This window comes from Ctenocephalides felis, unplaced genomic scaffold, assembly GCF_003426905.1.
Source record: "Ctenocephalides felis isolate EL2017-DRISC unplaced genomic scaffold, ASM342690v1 CF-g0.4_SCAFFOLD_01170, whole genome shotgun sequence".
NCBI lineage: Eukaryota > Metazoa > Arthropoda > Insecta > Siphonaptera > Pulicidae > Ctenocephalides > Ctenocephalides felis.
The window spans coordinates 51,230,244-51,254,204 of NW_020537324.1; the positions used below are offsets into that span (position 1 = coordinate 51,230,244).

A 23,961-nucleotide genomic window follows, 5' to 3' on the forward strand; every position below is an offset into this window, starting at 1 on the left:
TAGAAATCCTAACCTAGAAAACGCGTAAATATCAAAAAACGATGTAATCATAACTGATTCTTTGAGATATGGCTTGATAACATATGAGTGAAGTTGCATTTTATGTGTAAAACGCTTGAGCGCACCGCAAATACATGACATTTTAACTGTATTTAGTAGGATTTTGTATGAAAACTAGATCGTAACAAAGTCTTGCCATAATGTGGTCTGTTTTACGGCAGAATGGGCCCTTAAAACCGGATAAAATACGTTACATAAACTATATCAAAACCTGCGTAGCTTCTAGTGGTTGAGTTGACTGATATTATCTGTTGAACATAGTTTAACATCTGGCAGCTAAAATGTAATTTGTCCGATATTCCAGGACTAAAATATTGCATTAAACTTTATTAAACATATTTGAAGCTAAAATATTGATATTTAAATTAATGCGGCGATGCAAGGAATTTATAGACGAGAATAATGCGTTCCATATTGATCGTGAGTAAAGTAAAAGCCGCACTAAACCGTTTTCAATAATATCTATCTACAGATTAGAGAATAATTTATAGAGTGCTGCACAATAATATTTCGAATAGAATGCTTTGACTGCACAAATTGGTTTCTGGTGTACCACTCAAACTGAAAACGTGCTCGTTGTCATTTTCGTATGGATTTAACTGTGTTAAATACATTCCGGATAACCTGAATATTTGAAGCAAAAAGTAGATATACTACCGTGTATCGTGGTATCATTATAATAACTCTTTTCCAAATATAAAATTTGAATATAATTTGAAACTCTTACAAAGGCTTAACAGAACTTGTAAGGGGATATACTAGTATAGAAATTTCAAAAACTTGTTATTTTGTTTTTTTCATATATTCAAAGTTCAAATATTCAAGATACAGCTGTTTGACCATAATAATCCTTTCTTGTTCTTTTCCTTTTGCAATACTTTAAACTCGTTTTTTCACAAAACTGTCTTTTTTAATACGATGTCCACGATTTCTTAAGTTCTACTGGAACGATTTACTTGAAATTTTCAAAGAATCTTCATTTTACCCTTCTCTCTGATACATAGCCTCATTTTCAAATTTCAATTTTTACTATTTCTAAAATATTTGAGAAACCCGAGAAAAGTAGCCAGAAAATGGACTTGTTTATTAAACAGTCTCAATTTTGTTAATATGTTTTTAACTTCTTCTAGGGTAAGTTATAGTAATCGCAAAAAAATCAAAAATGAAAATTTTTATATATCTTTACGTTTCAGGTTTCTGAATATTTTGGTATACCTTAGAAAAAATGGAAGTATGTGTGTGTGTGTGTGTGTGTTGTGCGTGTATGTATGCGCGGATATAATTTTTCGTCAACGAAAATCGTCGAAAATCGAAAACACGGATCAACCAATCTGAATAATTAAAAAAAACATTCGATTCATATTAATAAGGAGACGTGCTGATTATTTAGAGCGCCGATTTGAATGATTCAAAAAACATTTTATTTGTGTTGACCAAATTCGTAAAATTTATAAGAAGGTAGGTCTAGCGGTTTCGGAAATCCAATAAAAATGTGAAAAAAATGCCATTTAGTAGACAAAAATGATCATTAGAAATATGTACATCAAATTATCAAATATTTTATGGATATATTAATATTAAGAACAAGTTTGTTTTTTTGTTGATTTTGTTTACTTTTCTATGGATTCCGTACCAATGCTTATCCGTTAATCCGTTTTTTGAGAGTCTCTATTTCAAGAACTGCTAATTTTTGGAATAATGATTTTTTTTTTGTTTTTACCTTTTCTCTATACTCTTGTAACGTTGATAAATGAATTATAAAAAAATATTAGTAAAAAAAATATTCCCTTTTCCACGATGTATTAAAAATGACAGAATTCATCTCTTTTCACTAGAATGCACCATAAAGTTGAATTATTTTTAAACCAGGTGATTATAAGATAAAGATTAATAACAGATATAACTATAGTTCTTCAAAGTATTGTATAAATGGATTACTTCACACATTGCGAACAAGTATTAGATTAGATTTATTAGAATTTGAGAACAATTAGTGAGTACGCCTGCTCCATAAGAGTACTTCACCTTCCTCCAACATGACAATTCCTTTCGACGAGATAAAAATTCTAACTTGCAGAATGTATTTGCGAAATTGCAAGGAGTTTACAGACATTTTAAGTGAATTGATGACATTGCATCTATATTTTTAAATATACTGACTCAGAAGAAGTCTAATGTTTCAATGTTTTTGTGGATGCAGCTTTTAAGTATTAAATCGATAGATGATCGGGCGAGCAATATTGAATATGCAGAAGACTTCAATAAAGTTTAATACCATAATTACTTATTAGTGATCAGAATTAGAAATTATGATCACTTTTCAAATTTACTTAAATTGTGTAGATTGTTGTTTAAAACAATATTAATATCCAATTAAATTATACATATACATTACATGGTTTGTTCTATTATGCAATGCAGTTATTAAATATAATTGAAATTTTAAGTAGATATATTAATTCCGGATTTAAATTAATAATTTACCGATCAAATTAGCATGCCGTTTTGAATTTGCATGCATGGATTTGATTTTCAATAATATTCAGATTTTTTGGAAGTTTATTAGATCTTTGAATGAGTCCATGATGAAAAGACCACCTTGTCTTTTCACATACACGTTGAAAGAAAAAATAGAATATGAGGCACACATTTTGTTTTAATTTCATTAGTTTAAATAATTTAAAAATAGCAAATTATGTGATTTTGAAATAAATGTATTTTTAATAGCAAACTAAATTATATATTGTATTTATATAATATTCTACTGCATAAAAATAATTGATGTATAGGCCTCTATCTCAAAAAATGAAAGGCGACTTCTGTAATACTGATGTTTTTTTTTAAATAATGCAGTAATGCTAGATAAATGCTATTTTTACTTGTAAACATATGCAATCTACATTTCCAAGTGAAAATCAAACTAGTGGGGTGGGTGGCATCGTGCCTTAAGGCAAATTGCTGGAACTTTCCGTACCGTAACAAAATATTCGAGGAATATTGAATGTTTTCAAATAGATTATTATAAATATTGTAACATTGTCTAATTTTTATAAGAATTATATAAACTGAATTGCAGAGTTGAAATTATTTGTTTAAAGTATATTAAGTAGCCAGAATTGAAAATAAAATCTGAATTATTATTTTCGATATACAAGAAAAAAAAAATTGAAACAAATTTTTTTTACAAAATCAATTATTTCGTTAAGCAAGCAGAAAGTTATTTAAATCAATTGAATCTGACGCTTAGTTCTCTCAAAAACTGCAATTTTTTGTTCATTTAGCTCTGTATCTCCGAAATGGCTGGGTCTACCTTTGCGAAAAACTAATAACGCCTTCTCCCAATCATTACTAATTGAATGTTTTTTAGATCATTCAACTCGGATGCTCCGTTCTCTCAAAAACTCGATTTCTATTTTCTGCACTCTTTGCTCGTTATCTCCGTACCTGCTGGACCTGCCTCTACCAAAAACTAATCAGCACATCTCCTTATCAATAGGAATCGAATGTTTTTTAAACCATTCAAATCGGTTGATACGTACGGCCGAAAACGTGGGCGAAAATTTGTATCCATACATACATACACACACACATCCATTTTTTCTGAAGTATGCCAAAATGTTCAGAAACCTTCAAAAAAACTTCGAAAAATGTAAAAATTTTCAATATCGATTTTCGGCCCATTACAATAACTTACCCTACGGGAAGTTAAAAATTTACATCTGGCTGTCGGAAAAGGGTATCGAGAACCTGAAATTTTTTAATCAAATCACAAAGCTCTAACTACTGCTATAATACATATAATCACTAAGAAGATTATGAAATATAGCGCCGAAATATATAACTCACAGAAACTGGCAAAATGTAAATAAAGATTAAGTGGAATTTTGCGTTTTAGACAAGTTGCATAGTAAGCGAAAATAATCGAGTTCATTAACATGAATTGAAATGTTACGAGTAGTTTCTAAACTTCTAACATTTGATGCAACAATTTCCATTTTAAACAAACGCTAATAAGGTTTGCGAATAATCAAATGGTTCTTAAATATTCAGACTGGAGCTGAAAAACGACTAAAAAAAGACTAGTCAACGATTAATTTTAAAAAAAGTTTAATTTATATTTGCATAAAACCAATAAACGGCCATTCTTAAATTCAAACGTCGAATTTAGAATAAGTTTAAAATTGCTAAAAATAGTTTAGGATTTTTAGGGAAAGTTTAAACGTAAATTTTTAACTACTAATTACAAAGAAATTGTTCATCTGATATTTGCACATTGTGAATTAATATGGCATTTTACCGATGTCATGCAAAAAAATGTATTATAGCATAATGGATCGAAAACTTTTCAAGATAGATATCTAGGAATACAAGTAGATATATTGAGAAAAGTTTTTTCTGTCTAGAACAATTTGAGTAATAAAATAAAAATTATAGCTCTTAACACGAACAAATATCATATATCAAGGTAAATTATATCTAAACGTATCGAGTATTAGTATTTTTGGAAACTATTACAGAAATTCGAAATTTTGAATTACGAAACAACAGATTGTCTATTTATCACTAATAGATTTTTGGCACTAAAATATCTCAAATGAACTTTGGACATTAATTTTGATTGATCGGGCAAAAATTATGTTTGAAACTGTTAATTAATTGAACGGCTCGCACGACTTGCATATAAAATAAGAGCGTCAACATTAATCGAAACCTGACGAATGTTTTTGTAACTTTTAAAATAGTACTTTTAGCAAATTATGAAAAAAGGATTAGACTGATCTTTTTCAATAACAAATTAGCACAATTTACAACTAACATGTTTCTATCTACTTTCAATACATTTTTTTTACAAAGTTTGCCAAAAAATTTAAATTTTAATGGCACGCAAACTAAAAAGCAGATAAACTAAACAACGCAAGTTTCACTAAATGAATTAGATTCATTAAATGTGCTTCTATATTTTTGAAAAAATGTGGATTAAAAGCAGTTACTTCATTGAAATAGTGCACAAAGGTAAAATTTTCGTTTACACTCATATACTCATCTCTTTTTTCAAATTTTGTATTTGGCGCCTCTGACAACTTCACATAACACTGATGAAGTTTGGTAAATATCAATCTAGCAGTTTCCTTGCAATTAACTGATAAAATAAAGTTGATATAACAGATTGCAACACGCTACTAGTTTATATAATATTTTTAAATATTTCTAAATATTTAAACAAAATTAATAATAGATTACCAACAGGAACTTCGAAGGATATTCGCAAGAAACTGACTTGCAGGGAATACGTTTTGAAAACAAATATATTTTACGGAAAACGACGATCAAACAATTTTTTCTAACGTTGTGCTACGATATATATATATATATTGCTCTCATCATATTAATTTATATTATATATTTATTTTGCTTTCGTCATATTATTTTCGTTTAACATTTCGTTTGATATATCCTAAAACACTTTTTCCATCTTTACACAAAACATAATACTTTACAAAAGCTCGATTGGTTTGCGCGCCTGTTATTACTCAATGGCCATCTATTGTGGGAAATGAAAACTTAAACTAAAACTTGTTTATGAACGTGAAAAATTAACCTATAAAGTTGCAAGAATTATACAAATGATTATCAAAAATAATTTAAATGTTTGTTTATGTAGTCTGATAGTGAAAAATATAAATATATGTAACATTTATGGTATAGTGAATTTTTTTATGTAAACTGTATAATGGTGTTATTATATCAGGCTTTACGTTTTCCTCAGAAGAAGGTAACATTAAAACTATATTAATTATTCATTCTACCTGTTATCAAACCTATTATTGATGATTTAAGAAATATTCTAACAACAATCTAGTTAGATACTTTAGTTTTATTGGTCAATGATTTTACAATCGAGACTATAAAAACAAACATTTGTTAACGAGTCTGTGTTTAGACTATTTGAAATACTAATTTGAGTTTTGTCATTTTAAGGCTAGGCAGTATTTGAAAAGCAAATTAATCGACTCTTTGCGTCTTCATGTACGTGGAGGTACTGGAGGAAATGGTTTGCCCAAATATGGTGGTGTTGGTGGTCAAGGCGGATGCATTTATTTTGAAGCTAGTTCAAAAAACACACTCAAAGGAGTATTACAAAAGTAAATAACAAGATGAAAGATAAATTTTGTATTGTTGTACACAACAATTGATAATTGACAGGTTTTCCAAATAAATTCTCTACATAGAACAAATTATGAACTATAAACAAGAGATAATAATGATTAACAATGCAAAGCACTTGCCTTTGGGAAGAGCTTTGATAGTAATAATATTGTGTAATAATTTTATGAAAATATACTTTTTAAGAAGTAATTCAATGTGGGATTTTAACCATAAACATTTTATTATACGATGTATATTTTCATTATTATGGCATGTGCTATTTAAAGATCCCTGGTTTAACTTCATTTTCTGTGAATTTATTTAATTAACAAAATCGGCTTTTGTTGACTATTTATTTTTGCCCAAATTACAAATCACCTTTGTTTATGTAAGTGCCTACAATACTATACTAATAATACTAAATAATTACATGGTCTAAGTGATTTTGACCTTAATCTTATATGATTCATAGTATTATTATGAATATGTATTATATGTTTGCCCTAAGACTCTATTCGAATTTCCAATCTTACAGTTGTTATTTCTTTTAACCATTCTAGATGGCCACAGAAAAGGCTAGCTGCCGGACACGGACAGAACAGTACACGATTGAAAATTCTTGGTGAAAAAGGGAATGATTTAAAATTAGATGTACCGGTTGGAATCAAAGTTATTCGAGAAGATGGAAAACTTATAGGTATTTGACAATGTTAAAAATAAAACATAGATAATTAACTTGAATTATAAGATTAATTTTTTTGTTAGAGGACATGGATGAAGAAGGTAAAACATGTGTAGTAGCAAGAGGTGGTTTTGGCGGAAATGCTTATAACAATTATTTGGGAATGAAGGGGCAAGCTTATTCAGTAACACTGGATCTCAAATTAATTGCTGATGTTGGACTTGTTGGCTTACCAAATGCAGGAAAAAGCACTCTTTTGAGAGCAATATCTAGAGCTAAGCCAAAAGTTGCTAGTTATCCATGTAAAGTAGATAGTTTCAAATATATTTTTAAAATATAATATATTAAAGCTTCACTTTATAAAGTAATTATTTAAATTTGATTTTGAACAGTTACCACTATTCGGCCAAATATAGGAGTAATGGAATATAGAGATTTAAGACAAATAACTGTGGCCGATTTGCCTGGGCTGATAGAGGGTGCACATGCAAATATGGGTATGATCATTATTCTCACATATTTGAAAGTTTTTCAATATATAAAGACATTTCTGTATCATTTGCCATAATTGAATTTGCATAAGATTTTGTTTTATATTAAAGTCATAATAAATTTAGTCTAATTTACAGGAATGGGACATAAGTTTTTGAAGCATGTCGAAAGAACAAAACTTTTATTGTTAATCTGTGATATTGAAGGATTTCAACTATCAAGAAAGCATCCACAACGAAGTTGTATTGAAACAGTCTTTATACTCAATAAGGAATTAGAATTGTATAAACCAGATTTATTAGAAAAACCTGCCATACTCTTAGTAAATAAAATGGATAAGGAAATAGCGAAGGAAGAATTTGAAAAAATTAAAGACAATTTGTTTAACTTGCAAGGTTTGCTTAATTATTTTTAGTGATATATAGAGTATGAAAGTATTAGACCTGAATGTTTAATATATATTTTTGTTATTTGCAGATTCTCTCCACATGTGTCCAAATGAAGCTTTACCAAATCAAGTGATACAGTTTGACCATATTTTACCAATATCAGCTAAAACTAATTCAAGTGATATTAATAGAGTGAAAGAAACAATAAGAGAAGTTTTGGATTTGCATGATCAATCACAAACTGAAGAAGTAGATGAAATTGAGACCGTACGAAAACTAAAGCAAAGTCTGATTGAACGAGGCCCCAGTTTGACTTAATTATATAATACCAAATTATACAGAATGATTTATTTTTAATATATTTATCATATAATGAGAAATATAATTGTTACTCAAATTACTTGATTCTTTAATCCATATGAGAAAAAAAATTCTCATATAAATATTAAATTTTTTTATATTTATCCTTTTTTTAGGAAAACCTATGCATGACTATTGTATTGACAAAGGAAGTTTTACATGAGGTTCTTTCGAAGTGTTAGTAAAAACAGCTTGATTTTGAACACAACAAAAAATTGATCTGAAGCACAATTGAGAATTTTTAATTTCCCATAGGGTAGTTATAGTAAAGTAAAATCGAAAATGAAAATTTTTACAAATCTTCACGTTTTGAAGGTTTCTGAACATTTTGGCACACCTCAGAAAAAATGGATGTGTGTGTGTTTTGTGTGTCCGCATTTTTTCGTTCACGTTTTCGGGCGCACGGATCAACCGATTCGAATGGTTCAAAAAACATTCAATTTCTATTGATAGAGAGATGTGCTGATTAGTTTTTGAAAAAGGCAGGTCCAGCCGTTACAGAGATACGGGGCAAAGAGTGCAGAAAATAGAAATCGTGGTTTTGAGAGAACGGAGTATCCGATTTGAATGACCCAAAAAACGTTCAATTTGTAATGATTAGGAGAAGTTGTGTTTAGTTTTTGGCTAAGGCAAGTTTAGCCGTTTCGAAAATATGGGGCAAAAAGTGCCAAAAACGGTAACTCAGTTTTTAACAGAACGGAGCGACCGATTTTTATAATTTAAAAACATTTTTGGGATGACAGGTCTAGCAGTTTAGGAGATCCAGTAAAAAAAAGTAAAAAAAAAATGCCATTTAGCGATCAAAAATGATCATTAGACATATGCACATCAAATGATCAGATATTTCATGGAGATTTTAATGTGTATCAATTTTCTTTACGTTTCTATGGGTTCCGCGTAACGTCGTTTGTCCGCTAAATGTCGATGCGGCGCTTACGCGCTTCGATATCGTCGATGCAGTTGAAGCTGTGCGATTGTTTTGAAAAAAAGTTCAAAATTTCCAAAATATTTCAAAATAAAAAAAAATTCATTTCCAATAACTTTTTTTTTTTTTAATTTAATTTTTGGTAAGGGAAGTTCCAGCATTTTGCCTTAAGGCACGTTGCCATGCACCACTAGTTTGTGTTATTTTTAATGAATATAAAAGAGGACCTTTAAAATTGAGTTGACAATTTCACTGGATGGATTTTCTCCTGTCAAAGCAATGATTAGTTGACAGAAACAAAATAATGAGCTTTTTTTAGGTTAGAAAGTAATTCAAATAAATATGTTTCGGACAAATCAAATAAATTACTAGTAAATTTCTTCACTTTACTCATAATAGTATAAATTCCTTGTTTTTTTTCAAAATTCAATCATTTAACCATATCATTTAAGGCACATAAATGAAATGTGTAAAAGCCCAATTCTGCATAAATAAAAAAAAATAGATTGCGTTTCATCAACAGAATGTTTACAAAATATAGCTACTTAACGAAACTGGTACGACAAACTAATGTTTTGAAATCAAATTATCAACAAGCAGCTAATTCCAGTAATAAAGCACTTATACTAGGAATTGAAACATCATGTGACGACACTGGATGTGCAATTGTGGACACCGATGGAAATATTCTAGGTGAAGCAGTCCACTGCCAAGAAGCTCTTCATATAAAGTATGTTCCTATAGTCTTCATCAATGAAATGATCAAATAAACATATATTTTTGATTGATTTGAATTGTATAGAAATGGTGGAATCATACCTCCGTTGGCCCAAAATGAGCATCGATTACATATTGAAAATGTCTTTGAAAAGACATTACATCAAGCCAACATTTCATTGCAGGATATTAATGCCATTGCTGTTACCAATAGGCCAGGTAGAATATACATAACTAATAAATTGACTTTTGTCAAAAGCATGCAAGAATATTGTGCCAAGAAATGATTCATTATAGGTTTATTTATCCAGCAAAAATAGTTTTATTTTTCATAAGTACTTTTATTTTTTGACAATATGTAATTGTAAATATATTAGTTGAAAGTTGATTGTATCATATTCAAATATAGAGGTGTACAGAAATGTATTAACATTTTATCATTCTGTATTAAGTACATTTTTTTGGCTTATAAAATTAAATTCAGATAAGATTACTGAAGAAATTACACTTGATATATACATATTTTTAAATTACAATTATAAACTTATTTATTCAGGATTACCCCTAAGTTTGATGGTTGGTGTACGCTTTGCAAAACACTTAGCTCGACAACACCGAAAACCTCTCATTCCCGTTCATCATATGGAAGCTCATGCATTAACAGTACGACTGGGTAATAGAGAAAAAATTCAATTTCCTTTCCTGGTTCTACTCATTAGGTAATATATAAAAAATATGATTAGCTGTATAATTAATTTTACTATTATAATTATTTTAATTTGTTCTAGCAATAAGATTAATAAGTATGTATTACTCTAGTTATTCTGATAGTATAATGAATTAGGATTAGAAATTAGGAAGCAATGTTTATGGTTAAAGATAAAGAAAAGGAACCTAAACACTTGGCTTTTTATGAAATTTAAGGATTTCATAAGTTTACATTTTCATATTAAAAATATATATTCAATTTATTAGAATTTATTATTTCAATTTGGAAAGCATTAATATTGTAAGAAACTGCAAACAAAACTTTATTAAATAACGATTAATTACGATTATCATTTCAGTAACTTTAATTTTCTCTGTTATAAGTATAATATGTATTTTCAATTGCAGTGGTGGCCATAGTTTATTAGCTGTATTCCAAGATATTGATAAAATTTTATTGCTCGGTGATTCATATGATGATGCACCTGGTGAGGCATTTGACAAGGTATTCTCATTATAAATTCATCCTTCTTACATATATCATATTGTATATAAATAAATTCACTAATTCATCTGAATACAGACAGCTAGGCGACTGAAGTTAAATAACTTGAAAGGGTTTGAAAATTTGTCTGGTGGTAAAGCAATAGAGTTAGCAGCAAGAGGTGCAAATAATCCATTCAAATATGATTTTCCATTTTTGTTAAAACATCATAACGACTGTTGCTTTTCATTTGCCGGTCTTAAAAACACCGCTCGAAGACATATTGTTTCAGAGGAGAGGAATTTGGGTAATTTATTTTATGATAAGTAAACTAAATACTTAATTTAGGATAATCATTTAATGAATATATTTTAGTAAAATTCAAATTTAAAAATCTAGTGCGCACATTAATTAAAATCCTAATGTTAATTATTAGTTTCTGAAGATACAATAAATCATTATTATAATTGGCAATAATAATTATTGAAGAATTGTATTTTGTTCTACAATTTCTGATTTGTACCTACTTTGCTAGAACTATTTATGCTAGTTTTGGTTGAAATATGATAATTAGATTACACCTTATGAGTTTGGTTATTAAATTCAACTTTAATTTCCTGTAAATGTTTCTAATTTAATATAAAATTAGAGTTAATTATTTTTATGCTTCTATAGTTTAAGTTATAGATTTTTAAAATTTAAGGTATTATAAATGGATTTTGGATTGTCTACAATTTCTTATAGGTGTTAGTCCGGACGGTATTATTCCGGATTATAAAAACTTTTGTGCTTCATTCCAAATGGCTGTTGCAAGACATCTTTGCCATCGAACGCAACGAGCTATGGACTTTTGTAGGTTAAAACAACTAATTCCACAAGATAATGCTAAATTGGTGAGTGGATTCATTTAAATAAAGTATGATGTTTTAATTATATCAACTGATAAGTTAATAGTATTATTTACAATATACTATATTCTTAGGTTGTTTCTGGTGGTGTGGCATGTAATAATTTCATATATGATGCTCTATCGCTTGTTTGCAAAGAAATGGATTACGAAATATTCAGACCAAACCCCAAATTATGTACTGATAATGGAATTATGATTGCATGGAATGGCATTGAAAAGTTAGTATTTATTGAAAAGATTTTACCTATTTATACAACGAAATTATTTTATTCTTGTTTTATGCTAAAAAGATATAGTGCATTTAAAACATTTCAATACTTATTACATATGAGTAACATAAAAATGAATTGTTCGATGTTCAAAAATATTTATAACTTGTACTATATTTGAGTTTTGTTATAGTATTTCAATAATATGACGAAAGGAAAAATGATGTAATTTTCCTGATTCTACAACTTTTTAAAAACTGAACATTATATCTTATAATTAGTTTCAATTATTATCGATGGTACTAAAAATACTTGTATGAATTTTTTTATTACAATATGAAGATTATATTGTAGTTTTATATTGCGATGTATCTCATGAATTTAAGCAAGACATTATTGCCTTATGCTTTTGATGAAGAATCACAATAAGTGGTCTGTATTATGCATTATTACGCTTATGCATTAATGTATACATTTTCTTATTTCAGATATTTGAGGAACATTGACATAGTCTATGATATTGATTCCATCCAAATCAATCACAAATCTCCGTTAGGTGAGAGTTTACTAGAAGATGTAGGGAAGGAAAATATTAAATGCAAATGGGTCAAAATACATAAAATATATGGAGAACATCATAAATTGAATCCGCAGTGATTAAAATGTGCATTTGTAAACGTTTTGGTGAAATTTGTTTTGTATTTTTCTGTTAAATATGTAAAACTAGAAAAAAATTAGAAAACTATTCATATAATTGTAGTTATTTATTTATTAGGTATATTCAAGTGCATACTTTTTCCATACGTAACACAATTAAACTTTCCAATAACATTACCTAATAATATTTGTTTTTTTTTTATTGCAAATAGTAGATAGTCTAGGATCTTTGCAAGTTTTTATATTCCGAAAATGAGATTCAATTTTTATATACATAAGCCAAGAAAATTTCTTTATAGTAAACCATAATTGTTGATTAGATTTGGGCAAATATTAATTGTGTATTAATTGAAACATCTTGATTGCTAGCAATTTCAGAATTAGATTTAGTTAGAATTAAATGAACAATTGATTTTGAATAATTTTGCAAATTATAAGTAAGTTATATTAAGTTTCATGATTTAAATTAGAAAAACTTAAGAGACAACTTTCTTAGCAGTAAATTTCAAAGCATAAAGTTTTGCAGTTTCTGAGTGCCGCGATTAGAATTATGCACTTTTTTTCAAAAAGAGTAAATACTAAAAAAAACTAAAATCTATTGCAGTAAAGAATGAGTGAAATTATTCACTTAAATAATGTGAATAATAATAATAGAAGGAAATGTTAGATTGTTGAACTTAACAATATTACATTGTATCTACTATATATGCAGCATAAGTTCTATTTATAAACATTTGTTTGTTCCAATTGTGTTCGTATATACAAAAGCAACTGGAATTTGAATTTTAAAAAATAGCTTGATTCAAAAAAAAAAAAAAATACATTTGAAAATGTGAACAGTGGTCCCTGCAGTTTTTTCTTATATTATATTATCACCATGCATGATAATATAATATAAGAAAAACTTCAATATATTGAAGAAATAATTAAAATACTTTTTTTTTCAAAAAATGTATTATAAGGTCTATGTTTGGTGTACCTACTTGTCCGATTCTTTTTAAAACGGCTCATAAAACATCCGTAATTTTTACAACTATAATTGTTAATATTTAGTTGCAATAGTATGTCCATTAGTTTATTAACTAAAGTCAAGCAATATATTAATTATTAATATAATAATTATTGAAGGCAAATTTAATCTATTAAAAGTATGACGATAAGATTTATAATTATTACAAGTCTTATTACTCCGAAATTTTATGAATTTACCACTTCGTAGACATATAATAATTTCGGATTTTGGTTAAATCTAATAAACTTTTATAATGATACAAAGTTTAGTCAAAATTGTCAAAAAAAAAAAATCAACAATTGATTGTAAAGAAACAACTTGGCGGATCGTCTATACCGGAAACTAACCAGCACCATATCCAACTGATATTGTTCGAACAGTTTTTGAATTTTTAAAATCAGTTCAGCATATTTGGCGAAAGCGTGGGCAAAAAATTATGCGCCAAATTATAAAAGAAACGGCTCTGCCGCTCATCACGCAAAACAAAACAACGAGAGTCTCTAATTTTATCAGGTTTTTCAAATCGGTGCAGGTGGGTGCAGCCATTTTTATTCAAGTGTTAAGAAATGTCATATTTTGGTTTACACACATTTGCATAATTTAGTCCCAAACGTTTCAGAATGATTTGGAACGACGACAAAACAAAGCTAGCAAGTGGGTTTTTTGGCAAAAAGAAAATCTCTTAAAGTTAAATATTTATGATATACTTATTTCAAAAAAAAATTATATTCTTTTTAACTTCCCGTAGGGCATAAGTTATATTGTAATCGTCCAAAAATAAAAATCGAATCATCTAAAAAGCATTCAATTAGTAATGATTGGAAGAAGTGGCTATATTAGTTTTTGGCAAAGGCAGGCCCAGCCATTTCGAAGATACAGAGCTGAATGTGCAAAAAAAAGGCAGTTTTTGAGAGAACTAAGTGTCCCATTTAAATGATTCGAAGAACTTTCTGCTTGTTTTAACAAAATAATTGATTTTGGAAAAAAAAATGTTTCAAATTTTTTTTTTCTAATTTTTTTTTCAAAAAGATTTTTTTGTATATATAAAACAATTAAGATTTAATTTTTAATTCTGACTAAAATACTAATATACTTTAAACAAATAATTTCAACTTTGCAATTCAGTTTATATAATATATAAAAATTTAACGATATTACAGAATTTATAATAATCTGTTTGGAAACATTTAATTTGCCTTAAAGCACGATGCCATGCGCCCCACTAGTTAAAATCTATATCTGTAACTTACACTCCTGATGTTTTAAAATCTTTTAAACCGATTTACGACGATCTCAGCAATGATAAATTACTTTCAAGATGTGAAGTTCAAGATTGAATCCATAATCAGAAAAAATTAAAAGCTTCAACCAACTAGTGTAAAAAATATGCCTAGCATTTTTTTTACTTACAGACTGTAAGTAAACAAATCACAAAACGGGAATTATAAATCCCGGTTGTTCTGAATCCCAATATAAAAAAGTAATACAAACATACTTTGATACATTGAGTAATTTATAACGATGTATATAGATTTTAATGATGACGTCTTTAAAACTGAAAAAAAAACGGTTATTCTATTATGCTGACATATGTTCCGAGTGTACGTTTCCATTTGTTTGGCACATGCGACAAATGTGACAATGGTGACAATTATGTTATGACATTTCAATTTATCAACATTCAACATCAACAGCTCATTTAGTTATTTACATTTCATAAAATGCTACACTTGATACCTCTTGTAATTGTAATCCAATATTCGTGCGTGCACGATAATACTGATAACAGAATTCTGTCATACAAAAGCTAGATAAATTTAAAATACACAATAGTATTAGTATTACACTGTACGAAAAAATGTACAATATAGGTTATGTCTTCCTAATATAAGTATCTTGTTTAAACAGCAAACAAATTCTATGAACACGTATTATATAATTAATACTTAATTCATTCATGAACAAATTGTTAATAAAACAAGAACAAAATGGGCCTGAAAATCAATAAAGATTTACTGCCAGTGAAAGGACAGTATTTCCTATTCAATGCAGGTAATATATTCATGCAAAGATGACTTGTTAATTTTGCATCTAATTAATTTAATTGAATTAGGTACTGCTCCTGTTGTGCCTTTCTTGCCGACTTATGCAAAACAATTAGGTTTTTCCAGTGTTGTTGTCGGGACAATATATACTGTGCTACCTATTACGGGTATGCTAGCCAAACCACTTTTTGGAGTTATTGCTGATAGGTATTATTATGTTGTAAAGTAGAGTTGTGTAATGTGCAATAATATAAAAAACTGTAATATGTTTATAACATTGCCTACGAATAGTTTTAGTGACTGACAATTGTTGGTCTAACTCAACATTATTTTATATAATGTTTCACTTAATGTTCACTCTTCTTAAATTTAAATTTAAATCAATACTTTATATCCTTGTACAGAAAACCTTTCTGTTTATACTACTAATCTATTCTTTTTTTTAATTTAGATTTAAATCAATACTTTATATCCTTGTACAGAAAACCTTTCTGTTTATACTACTAATCTACTCTTTCTTTTAAAATTAGATCTACATCAATACTTTATATCTATGTACAAAAGACGTTTCTGTATATAATATCTTCCATTTATTCATCTTCGGCTTATTTTCATTCTATCATTTTAAAATATTCTACAACCTTGTATTGTATTGATATTAAGAAGTTTTAAGTATTGATTGAATTGTAAGTATTGATATTAAGAATTTTTTATATTTAAATTTCAAGCAATACACTTAAATAATCCATTTTACGTGGAAGATAAGTTCCATAAAATCCATGTTTATTGGAAAAATTTACTCTTAATTGGTAAAACCATGCTAAACAAAAATCACTATAAAAAAACCTTTTGTCAGTCGTTAATATGATGAATACTCAACAAAGAATAAATATATTTAATATCAAAAACATTTAATAAATTATAAGAATATTTAAGTTATTTCAATAATGAAACAAATATATATAAAAAAAATCTGTTTTAAGGAGTTACTGTTAAAATTTTAGGATTTTTATTGGTTTTTAAAGATATATCCCTTCTTTCAATTTCTAGTTTTTTGTTTAATAAAACATTTGGATAGTAAAACAATGAAAATGTTATTGTAGATAGTTTAGTGTTTGTAATTACAGTAAATGCAAAATTAAAAAAATTTGTCAAAAAAATTAATATTTTCAAAAACCATATAAAATCGAAAAGTGTAAAATAAATATTGTGTAATACTGAGAATAGGTGTACTTTATACTTGTTTAGAAAAACGATATATAATAAATTTTTTATAAATTTCATACATTTATACATCTACTCTTACTGTTCATGCCAAATCAAAGCATCCCGTATTATGATAAAAAAAAAAACAAAACAGATTTAATCAAAAATCTTAAATAAAATCAATCAATACAATACATTAAACTTTGAGAATATTGTAAATACAAATACTATTTGTAGTTATATTAAAAATAAACACTATATAATTAATATTACTATTAAAGTGTCTACAACAAATCATTGGTCCTTCAAAAAATCAAATCACACAACACATTATTTATTTTATGATTTTAAAGTACACCGCAAACTTACTTTTGCTTTTTACAATAATGATATTTATGATTTTCTAAATTTTTTGCTTAAAGCAGTACTTTATTCTTAAACAAGAAAGCACTATTAAATCTTCTACAAATAATTTTAATCTCGTAAATTTATTCATCTACTCCGATCATTTTAAATTACTCTACTAAAATACCTTCACTCTTCACAGTATGGATGTTTCTAATTTTTATTTGAAAGTTTGAAATTAAAACTAATTGATTTTATTTCAGATTTAACTTGAAAAAGGCAATGTTCATCCTTTTCCAAATACTAACAGCAGTTTCATTCTTAAGTATTCTGTATGTGCCAGAATCAGAGCAACAAGTGGCAATGAGTTTCGACTGTGGGGACGGCACCTCATTTTTAAAGCATTGCCCACAAGCCACGGGCACAAATTGTGCTGTTGATCAAACAAACATAACAATTCTAGATGGCACTATGTCTTGTGAGGTACGTTAATACAAAATGTTTTTTTTTTTTATTTAATAATGCTCTTTACTAATGGATATTATTTAAATTTATAGGTAAATTGTGAAATGAATAGTGACTTATGGGATACCGTGTGTCTTCATTGGAATGCTAGTGAGCTGTGTAGTAAACATATTTTAGAAAATTTGATATTTAAAACAAATATTCAACTAAATTACACATTGAAAGACAAAGAATGTGTGAACTTCAGAGTTAAAAAAGTCATTATGGAAGATGGTTTGTATACTACTTAATCAAAGATGCATATATAATTTATTGGAAACTTTGAAATAATTCTATTCTATTCTATTCTATTCAATTGAGTTATTTTCTATTTAATCGGTGTATATTCTATTTAATTGAATAATTTTTTTACATTAAAAGAACAAAATTGTTTTTAAATGATTGACAGTGTTAATATATTATTTCTCAAGTCACTAAAAGATCAACTTATTTTCTTGTATTTTTAAAATATATGAGATGATACCATATAGTAAACTGAACATATAATCAAACATCATGTACTTGGGTCAAGATGAACATTATTTTTAAATTATTCACTTTTATATAATTTCACCATAGTTTTTAAGATTTTAATATTACCAACAGGAGTAATTTTAATATTACCAATATTACCATAGTTTTTAAAATTTTCAATGGAAAAATTGATTTTTATAGAAAAAGAACATGTAGCTTTCTGCCCTAAGGATAATCATACACATTTATTCCACCCTATGTGTAAAGTCAAATGCAATTCGACAATTATAGATAATTTTGTAAGCGAAGACGTCATAGATAATCCACATGTAAGTATTCAAGATAATGTATTTGTTGATTTAAATATTGCAAAGTTATTGTATAAATCATTTAGAGTAAAAGTTAATCTTTTATGTTTAATGTTTAATATTTCTTTAACAGATAATGAAATCATATCAGTTTTGGTTGTTCTTTTCTTTGCTGATTTCGAGTTGGGTTGGAATGGCTGTGGTTGTCAGTGTTGGCGATGCTATATGTTTTGGAATTCTAGGTAATTTAATTAGTGAACTATGTTTTCAAGTCCCTGAGTTTAGATATTATTCATTTTTTTTTTACAACAAACCATTAATTCCATTGGTTTTCAATCTGCAAGGAGTAGGGGTTCCAAATATTGTTGCATCTGTTGTAAAAACTTGCCAGTGATATCAGTTTCATTCGACATATAGCATAAATACCATAAATTATTTAAAAATGATCGGAAATTTGCTTTGGAAGCATTTATCTACTCAAATGCACGAAGGCGCGCTATCACGACATACACGTTGTATGTATTTTTTTTTAGTAATTGAATCATTTTTTGTACTTTTATGATATTTTAAATTGTTAGTTTACACATTAAAATCTTTAAAAAAAATAACTATTAGTGATATATCGTGCCTTAAGGCAAATTGGTGAAACTTACTATGCCAAAATTTAAATTTTTTAAAAAGATTAAAATTATTTTTTAAACTTTGAAATATTCGATTTTTGAGAATTTTGAATTTTTTGAATAGAAATGGACTTTTTTCAAAAAATGAAAATATCGAAGCGCGTAAGCGCTGCGTCGCAGTCTAACAAAAACAATATTACGGAACCCATAGAAATGTAAACTAAATTTATACTTATTAAAAAGTAATTTGATGTGCTTATGTCTAATGATTTTTGACCGCCAAATGATCTTTTATTTTACGCTATCTCGGAAACCGCTAGACCTGCCTTTCCAAAAATTTAATCGGCTCTTCATTTTGTCAATACGAGTAAAATGTTTTTTGAATTATTAAAATCGGACCCTCCGTTCTCTTAAAAACCGAGTTACTGTTTTTGATACTTTTTGCCTAGTATCTTCAAAACCTCTAGACCTGCCCTGACCAATCAGCACATCTTCTTATCAATAGGAGTCGAATGTTTTTTTTTGAATCATTCAAATCGGTTAAACCGTGTTCTCGAAATCGTCGACGAAGATTTGTATGCGAACATACACACATACATCAATTTTTTCTAAGGTATGCCAAAATATTCAGAAATCTCTGAAACGTAAAGGTAATAAAAATTTTCATCTTCGATTTATTTGCGTTAAAATTACTATAACTTACGCTACGGGAAGTTAATTATGAAGAAACGACTGAACCGATCGTCGCGAAAAAGTAAAGAATGTAGTTTTTTATTGAGTTTTATCAAATTCACAAAAGGCCATATTTTGCCTACTTCAGTATTTTTTTCAATTTTGGCCTTTGACCAAAAGCACGATTCAGAATGACTTGAAACGCCGTGAAAAGAAAATTATCAAGTAATAATAATTCACTTACTGAAGAATAAAATGCCATCAATTTCTATTTAATACATCTTTTTTATTATAGGTGATGAGCCTCAGAAGTATGGCAATCAAAGATTATGGGGTGCAGTTGGCTGGGGAGTATTTTCTGTGATATCTGGACTCATTGTTGATGAAATGAGTTCCGGACAGGCAAAGAAAGACTATTCTGCAGTTTTTTATTTAGCTTTTTTTGTGCTCCTTATTTGCTCAATCGTTTCCAATCAATTAAAGGTATAACAAAAGTAACTAAGAAAAATGAATTGTTGTTAACAATGTGTTAAAATTTTTAGTATACTCAAAGCACAACGTCGGTGAGTATTTTGCGAGACACTGGAATGCTATTAAAATCACCACGTATTGCCGTGTTTGCTTTATGGTGTATTAGTGTTGGGCTAGGAACTGCAATAATATGGAATTTTCTATTTTGGCATTTAGAAGATTTGGCAGCCAATTTAGAAGGTTGCAATACAGCTTCATGGATGAAAACATTGCAAGGTCTTTTATTAGGAGTGCAATGTTTTGGGGGAGAAATACCATTCTTTTTCTTATCAGGTAAATATAACTAATAGAAATAGTATTACTGAAATGCAATTACTTGTAAAACTAATCAAATAATAATAACAATAAAATAATATTAAAATTGACAAATAGAAATTTCTGGCAAAAACAAACTTCTTGTTCAGGGAGTAAAAAAGGACAACTACAAATTTAAAATTTAAAACGTTTTTACCTAGGAGAAATTGAATTTAATTGAGTATTCTATTTATGAAGCTATATAAAATAGCACAAATTATAATTTTAATGAAAAAACTTATTCCGACCTTAATGCGTTTCTCAATTTTGTTTATGAATTCAGAAACTAGAAAATTGAATTTGTGTTTGAAATTTTCAGTTTATTGTAGTGATAAATGATGGAACAATAAATTATTTTTTTCTAGGATGGATTATCAAGAACATATCACATGTACATGCTATGTCATTGGTTTTGTTTGCATTAAGTGCCCGTTTTATTTTATATTCATTTCTTGTAAACCCGTGGTGGGTTTTACCAATAGAACTATTACAAGGGCTTACTTTTGGACTATTTTATTCAACAATGGCATCATATGCATCTGTAGTTGCTCCACCTGGAGCTGAAGCTACTGTTCAGGTAATATTCAAGCATTCACATAATAATTTATTATTATTTTTAATTTTCGAAAAGGTAGTAGTATCTATTTAACTGTGTGCTGGATGAAGCATAGATTTATCTTTTTGTACTGAATGATTTTTGTGAAAACAGACAAAATAGTAGACCTTTTCTTTGTAACCAACTACCAAAACTTTCTATTATTTTTATAAGTATTTTGAATACTTAAAAGCACTTGATAACTTTCTATGTTTTAATATTCATATATGAGTTCATTATTTATAAAATTCAACTGGCATTTGATCAATCTGTTTCTTCATAATAAACATTTGAATATTTAAGTGTTACTTGCCCATAGTTATTTAGATTTGTGAAAGCCATTGCATTAATTATTTATTCATTCGAAATATGTGAATTGGGAACTGCGTTTATCTGTTTTCATTAATGAACATATAATTCATTTATGAAAATAGAAGTTTGTTTTGTTCAATTAAAAATTTTATATTCTCTACTTAAACACAATTTTAATTCTTACTAATTAGCATATTTATTCTTTCTATTTTAACTATTATAGTTTGAAAGCAGTTTTTATGTAATTTCACTATAGGACAAAATGCATCACGATATCTATTGTCTTCATATCATCAATTTTTGATTTTGAATATTACATTTTAGGGTCTAGTTGGAGCTATTTTTGAAGGTATTGGAGTATCGTTAGGAAGCTTTTTGGGAGGATTTCTAATGAAGGCCGTAGGCGGAAAATCCACATTCCTCTATTTTGGAATTGGTGCATTTGTTTTATGCTTGCTACATATAGCTGTGCAGTTTGTTATTAAAAGAAGAACAAGTGATGGTAAAACTTCATGATTTTTAATCAAATCGAATGTAAATAAAAAACTATTCATCTTGTTCTCTATTTCATGTCACATTCTCATAAGTCACGATCACACTAGCAATGTGAAGGTATTTTGAATTCCATACAAAAATGCATGTTTCAGAATAATGTTAATAAATCTTGTTAAGTAATTCAATACTAATAAATGATATTAAAAATACACTAACATGATGTCAGCAGCTGCATGTGCACTTACCAAAACATCCCATAAAAGTAATTTGATAGTCTATAATTTTTTAATACATACTTATTTTATAAAATATATTTTTTAATGCATGGCATGTTGAAAATATGCAATGAGTTATCATGCAAAGTGTTTTTAATGCTTGTAATATTAATGAAGCCGAATGTAATTCGCGGATTTAACATGCACTTCAAATGCATGATAATTAGAATAAAGGAATTTAATTAATAATAATAATAGATCTTATTCTCTATTTTAGTCATTTAATAATGATAAATGCAGATTTTTTTTTAATTTCTAAACGAATTGAGTGCCATTAATAATTTTTGTGGAATTCATACTATAAAATTTAATAAACATATTAAAGAAGTGTTATTAATTTCACAGAATAATTAGTATATCTACAGATACATTTTTTTCATTTAATTATGAGAAATAATATAATTTTCTTTAAATATATAATTGTTATATGTCTATTGTAAATAATTTGAAAGATCAGAGATCTAAATTACTTAAGACTGAAGGCGCTTATCTCGGATATATTAAGCAATTTCTGAAGAAATTCAGATTAAAGCTGAAGAGGTGATAAATATTTTAACTAAGGTACTAATGATATTCTTAATACTTCTATAAGAACGGTGAAAGGGGAATGAAATGATTTTGCACTAATTAGCTTAACAGAAATAATTTAAAAAATTATAGCTACTTTTTCTATATCATCAATTCTATATCTGATAAGCATAAAATAAACATGTAATTTTAAAATTATTCCCGATGCTTTATGTGTATTATTAAATAAATCAGTTTAACTATATAAATTTATAGATAATTTAACAAAGTTATAACTGTGCAATATTTCACAAAAATTCACAGACATGTCAGGAAACGCTAGATACAGTACACCATATGATGCAATACACATGCTAGGCAGCCAGGAAAACATTCACAGCTGAAATTGCAAATTTACATTTTCACAAGATTTAACAATTGAACATTCATCATGTTAAAAACACTGTTTATCAAGCCAATATTACCTCGCCAACACAGATCAAAAACTTTATATACATATAAGATTACATATATATATATATTTAGGTGAATGTTAAAGTATATGTAGGAACATTCCTAGCTAATGACGAACAACATATAAGAACAAAGTTCAAAAATGAATTTAAATCAGTTTCATTAATAAGATATAGTTTTATACACAGCAAAGATTGCAAATGTTTAAATTATATTGTTTTACTAATTTATTTTGCATATAATGTACTTTATTAAAATTAATAAAATGAAATATTTTTGTGATTTAAGCCAAATGCTACTTGGTACAAACTATTTTAAATGTTAAAAATGCTCATTCTTCTTTCATAAATTATAAATATCATGTGCAACCAGTTAATAAATAAATATTTTTTATTATATAATATGTTTTCTGTTTATTGTAACATATATTTATTATCATCCAGCAGAAGAAATTCGTCTTTGCCAGAAAATCCGACTTGTTAATTTTGGGTAATTTGGATATTTCAAGTCATTCTGAATCGTTTGATACCAAAATAAAAAGAAGTATGTAAC

General features: G+C 27.6%; 3 protein-coding genes across 3 annotated transcripts; all 3 read left to right on the forward strand.

Annotated features, from left to right (window-relative positions):
- Positions 1-5,695: 5,695 nt before the first annotated feature.
- Positions 5,696-8,088, forward strand: LOC113367368 (GTP-binding protein 10 homolog). The gene is made up of 7 exons (XM_026608979.1): positions 5,696-5,833; positions 6,040-6,203; positions 6,768-6,904; positions 6,973-7,191; positions 7,282-7,386; positions 7,519-7,776; positions 7,859-8,088. Exons 1-7 carry the CDS (start codon positions 5,792-5,794, stop codon positions 8,086-8,088), a joined length of 1,155 nt encoding a protein of 384 aa, XP_026464764.1. The 5' UTR covers positions 5,696-5,791.
- Positions 8,089-9,459: 1,371 nt separating this feature from the next.
- Positions 9,460-12,740, forward strand: LOC113367369 (probable tRNA N6-adenosine threonylcarbamoyltransferase, mitochondrial). Its single transcript, XM_026608980.1, has 8 exons — positions 9,460-9,785; positions 9,858-9,991; positions 10,329-10,491; positions 10,889-10,985; positions 11,064-11,271; positions 11,709-11,857; positions 11,947-12,092; positions 12,572-12,740. The coding sequence occupies exons 1-8, from the start codon at positions 9,580-9,582 to the stop codon at positions 12,738-12,740; spliced, it is 1,272 nt and encodes a 423-aa protein (XP_026464765.1). The 5' UTR covers positions 9,460-9,579.
- A 2,760-nt stretch (positions 12,741-15,500) lies between these two features.
- On the forward strand, positions 15,501-23,594 carry LOC113366422 (major facilitator superfamily domain-containing protein 6). The gene is made up of 11 exons (XM_026608018.1): positions 15,501-15,804; positions 15,866-16,004; positions 17,612-17,831; positions 17,906-18,086; positions 18,528-18,655; positions 18,768-18,876; positions 20,222-20,409; positions 20,469-20,730; positions 21,117-21,328; positions 21,983-22,160; positions 23,260-23,594. Exons 1-11 carry the CDS (start codon positions 15,741-15,743, stop codon positions 23,337-23,339), a joined length of 1,761 nt encoding a protein of 586 aa, XP_026463803.1. The 5' UTR covers positions 15,501-15,740; the 3' UTR covers positions 23,340-23,594.
- Positions 23,595-23,961: the final 367 nt, after the last annotated feature.

What these genes read in the sequence shown, in the direction of transcription:
- LOC113367368 (XM_026608979.1), top strand. Translation starts at nt 5,792, where the DNA reads ATGGTGTTATTATATCAGGCTTTACGTTTTCCTCAGAAGAAG. An exon ending in TACGTTTTCCTCAGAAGAAG is followed by an intron (nt 5,834 to 6,039) that starts GTAACATTAAAA and finishes TGTCATTTTAAG; the next exon opens with GCTAGGCAGTATTTGAAAAG. An exon ending in CTCAAAGGAGTATTACAAAA is followed by an intron (nt 6,204 to 6,767) that starts GTAAATAACAAG and finishes TAACCATTCTAG; the next exon opens with ATGGCCACAGAAAAGGCTAG.
- LOC113367369 (XM_026608980.1), top strand. Translation starts at nt 9,580, where the DNA reads ATGTTTACAAAATATAGCTACTTAACGAAACTGGTACGACAAACTAAT. An exon ending in CTGGTGAGGCATTTGACAAG is followed by an intron (nt 10,986 to 11,063) that starts GTATTCTCATTA and finishes ATCTGAATACAG; the next exon opens with ACAGCTAGGCGACTGAAGTT. An exon ending in CACAAGATAATGCTAAATTG is followed by an intron (nt 11,858 to 11,946) that starts GTGAGTGGATTC and finishes CTATATTCTTAG; the next exon opens with GTTGTTTCTGGTGGTGTGGC.
- LOC113366422 (XM_026608018.1), top strand. Translation starts at nt 15,741, where the DNA reads ATGGGCCTGAAAATCAATAAAGATTTACTGCCAGTGAAAGGACAGTAT. An exon ending in AAAAGTCATTATGGAAGATG is followed by an intron (nt 18,087 to 18,527) that starts GTTTGTATACTA and finishes TGATTTTTATAG; the next exon opens with AAAAAGAACATGTAGCTTTC. An exon ending in TATATGTTTTGGAATTCTAG is followed by an intron (nt 18,877 to 20,221) that starts GTAATTTAATTA and finishes TTTTTATTATAG; the next exon opens with GTGATGAGCCTCAGAAGTAT.